This window comes from Lithobates pipiens, unplaced genomic scaffold, assembly GCF_037356315.1.
Source record: "Lithobates pipiens isolate NorthernLeopardFrog02 unplaced genomic scaffold, aLitPip1_a1.2 Scaffold_8, whole genome shotgun sequence".
Classification (NCBI taxonomy): Eukaryota; Metazoa; Chordata; class Amphibia; order Anura; family Ranidae; genus Lithobates; species Lithobates pipiens.
Window position 1 is genome coordinate 666,075,873 of NW_027507903.1, and position 4,176 is coordinate 666,080,048.

Consider the following 4,176-nt stretch of genomic DNA (forward strand, 5'->3'; position numbering starts at 1 on the left):
CAATGTCATATACAGTATTTGGGCCACCGGCTTCCCTCGTAGGCATTCAGAAAGATAAAGTAACAGATGAACCCTGTGTTCTCCTTTTTCCCATAATACATCTCTTCTTATTCAGCACAGTAGTGCAGAGTGTGAGACCCGGAGCAACCAATCAGATGGTGTGACTGTTAGCAGCACTGTGATGTATATTGGTGTTTAGGGCCACAGAGGGGGTAGAACCGGCCCTCCTGTATGGGGTCTGGGCAGCTTTATGGTGCAGCCAGTTCAAAAATCTGCTGATCACAGGCAAGAGCCCCCACCATCTCCCCCACAGTGCAGATGACTTCCCCTTCTCTCCTTCCCACCAGCTGCTGCAGGGGGAGCCACAGGGGGTTCGGTTTCAGAGACTGGCCCCCCACTGCTCTGATCACCCCCCTCCTGTCCCCAATCTCCATTCCACACAGCTCTAATCCCATGGTGGCCCTCTTCTCCCCACAGCTCCGCCAGCTTCTCCTCCCCTACCTGGCACTAGCTGTCAGCTGCTGTGGGCACACAGGGGGACCAGTAAATATTTCATATTTATCAGCCCCTTCTTTTTCTCAGTGAACACAGTGAGTGATTGATAATGATCACTTCTGTGTTTATTCATAACTGAAGCATGATAAACTGTGATTACTATGCTTCGGTTGGTGAATGAACAGTAAGCCTCTGTACAGAACACTTCCTCTTCATTCATTCCCGGCAAGCTTCAGCTCCAGAGAAAGAAGTGGGGATTTCTGTCCTCAATCTCTTCTTCTGCCTAAAGAGTGTATCATCAGAGGTCTGTATGGACCCCTGATATTCCACAAAAGCCCCCCACCCCCCACAGGGCTGTTAAAAAATTTAAATAATAAAACAAAAATAAATTGTAAAAAAAAAACATAATTAAGGGTTCCTTCCCACAGGTAGTCTGGCTGCATGAATTTGTTCATGTGGTTGAAGTCGTGTTCAGAGCCATACACCTGACCCCACACACCCATCCAGGCTGGGGGGTCCCTGTCAGGTAATGTACGGGGCACCATGATCTCTAACAGCAGCCCTGAGCGTGTTCTCTGGTCTCACCCTCTTTGGCTACCTGTATATTCTAGATATTACCAGCCTGATGTGTGCCGTGTCTCTGTAAGGTATTGTCCTCTCTGGTGGGGAAGATGAGGGAGAGACCGGAGAACATGCTGCACAGCCATATACATCTCAGTGCTGATAACAGTGACACCGACACTATTATATTACTGATACATTCTATTAAAGTCTATGCCAAGCTAAGAACTTTTCTTTATAGTTTTGGATGGAGTGAGGGAGGATTAGAACCCCTGTGGTGTTTTTACTGCTATCTGGGGATTCCCCTCACTTCCTGTCCTGCTGACAACATTGTACCGGACAGGAAGTGAGAGGAAATCGGCAAAGGGGACCCAGACATACATTTTTTAGTAGAATAGGGGAAGGCCTAGAGCCCCAGTCAGATTTTATTATAATTGTGGAGAGCGCCCCTCACTTCCTGCTTGGTAAAATCTTGTCACCGGGACAGGAAGTGAAGGGAAATCTCTTTAATGGAGATCTGGATAGCAGTAAAATCCTGACAGGGGTTCTAATTCTCTCCCACTCCATCCAAAACTAAGAAAATAAAACATTATGGGTGGACATACACTTTAATGATACATCACATTTTATTGTCTTAGCAGTAAATCTCTAGATCCCTTCTTCATATATTTCCTCTGAGATTGTTACATTTCTTTTCATCTCTATTTAGTATAGATTGTATGGAATAGGAGGAGGAAAGGGGACCCCATCCTATCCAATCACAGCGACCGCACTGCACCCCGCACAGAGCGACTGCATGTGGAGGAGGGGCAGGGAATAGGGGGAGGGGCCAGAGGAGGAGTTTGCTGATGTCACACACTGGGATAACTTTCTGTTTAATGATTACAATGAAAGTAATTGTCATGAGATAGATAGATAGATAGATAGATAGATAGATAGATAGATAGATAGATAGATAGATAGATAGATAGATAGATAGATAGATAGGCCACACCCCTCTTTACTGACAAATAGGAACATGTCATTCACTGTTACTCCAGTAACTGGAGAGATCTCCTACCCAATCACAGGGAGTGACAGAGGGAGAAATCAAAAATATAAGAAAAACCTGCAGGGCACTGACTGAAGTCCCACCCACTGCTTTATCCTATTGGCTGAAAATTCTACCAATCCCACTATCCATCCCTGTGACATCATTAGTCTCTGGGCAGAGTTCTGACTATTACTATTATTCCCTATTCCCCCCACAGATCTTCATACAACCTCCCCATACACGTATCCCAGCATGGAGGGGCTCAGTGAAGGTGGTGGTGAAGGTGTGGAGATGTCGGATCGGGTCACACAGATCATAAAAGGAGATCCGTCCGAACTCATAATCCAGATCTATCCTGACTCTGTTACTGGAGATATTGGGGGGTAAGAGGATCTCTTTACTGTCATGTATTCCCCCATACCGATCACCATCCCTCCACAAACCCCAGGACTTCTTATTATATCCAATCGCTGACTGCCTTCCTCCTCTCCTGTCTATACTGGGGTAACACATCCCGAGTACCCATCCATCTGATCCCCCGACATCCACTTCCCAGTAATGTCTCCCTGAGGAGAAACTCCGACTGCTCAACACCTGAGAAGAATCCTGAAATCTCTCTGGTGTTTTGGGACGATTCTGTTTTCTATCTGACAAGGATACAGTTTTCCTGTCATCTGATATATGGAGATTATTCTGAGCTGTATTTACATCCAGTAATATGTCTGCAGCTCCCTGTATATAGGAGGATACATTTACCCCTCTTATTATATCAGATAATGTGTGTAATGTGTGTGATATCCCATCCACATCCAGACCCCCTCCATCATGGAGGAGCTCCTCATGTCTCTCTCTGTCCTCATTATCTCCATCCTCAGTATCACACAAGTCACCTGTGTCTGATTCCTGTAAGACAGTCAGTGGATCCGTCACGTTACACAGCTCCTCAATGTGACGCAACTTCCTGGACAGCTCCTCCTTCTTTATTTCCAGATCCCGGATGGAGATGGAGATCCGCTCTGCCCTCCCGGAGATTTCCCTCAGGACTCTCTTCTCCAGGTCTTCCAGACGTCTCCTGAGATCTCTAAACAGGACAGTGACTCTCTTGGTGTCACCAGCTGCTTCTTCTTCTACTTTCCTCCGGTGTTCCTGCAGACTCTGGACTCTTTCCTCCATCTCCTCTCTCTTTGTCAGAAGTTTCTGCAGAACATTCATCAGTGTCTCCTTCTTCTTCTCAGAAGCCTCGTCCAGCATCTTCACCTGGTGTCCTCGATGTTCTCCAGCCAAACTACAAGACACACAGATACAGATATCATCCTCAGTGCAGTAATACTCCAAGATCTTCTTATGGACGGAGCATTTCCTGCTCTCAATGGACAAGGTGGGGTCACATAAGACGTGTTCTGGAGACTTTTTGTGGACTCTCAGGTGTTTATCACAAAGAGAAACCTCACAGAGCAGACAGGATCTAACAGCAGGTACAGGAGAGTCCACACAGTAAGTACAGAAGACCCCGGACTCCTCCTGATGTGGCTGAGCAGACAGGAAATTCCCCACTATGTTACGTAGTGTTATGTTCCTTTGCAGTGCAGGACGATGCTGAAACTTCTCTCGGCATTCAGGACAGGAATATCCTCCAGACCCCCCTTGTGTATCCAGCACATGATCAATACAGGCCCGGCAGAAGTTGTGTCCACATCTCAGGTTTACAGGATCTGTATAAATGTTCAGACAGACGGAACATTCCAACTCAGCTCTCAGGTTAGCAGACGCCATCGCTGACAGCAGACGAGAGAAATGACAGTGAAAATTTCTGACACCGGAGAAGAATGCAGTTGGGAGGGTCACTTCCTCCTACACAGGGCGAGGCTGATCCAGATCAGTATTATTAAAGTGGTGTTTCCCCCAAAAAATAAAAATCTTTACTGTGCAGTAACCAACCAAAATAAATAAATTGGATAAAATATTTTTTTTTTAACTTACCCTTTTTTCCCTGTTGCTATGCGGTCCCACGAAATCTGCCTCTTCCAGTGCCTGGGCTAAAGACTTCACTTCCCTCGACGCCTCCGCTCGCTACTGCTCCTGGGAGA

The 4,176-nt window shown here is 46.5% G+C and overlaps 1 protein-coding gene across 1 annotated transcript; it reads right to left on the bottom strand.

Moving 5' to 3' along the window:
- Positions 1–485: 485 nt before the first annotated feature.
- Positions 486–3,887, bottom strand: LOC143961891 (E3 ubiquitin-protein ligase TRIM39-like). The gene has a single exon (XM_077471225.1). It carries the CDS (start codon positions 3,860–3,862, stop codon positions 2,285–2,287), a length of 1,578 nt encoding a protein of 525 aa, XP_077327351.1. The 5' UTR covers positions 3,863–3,887; the 3' UTR covers positions 486–2,284.
- Positions 3,888–4,176: the final 289 nt, after the last annotated feature.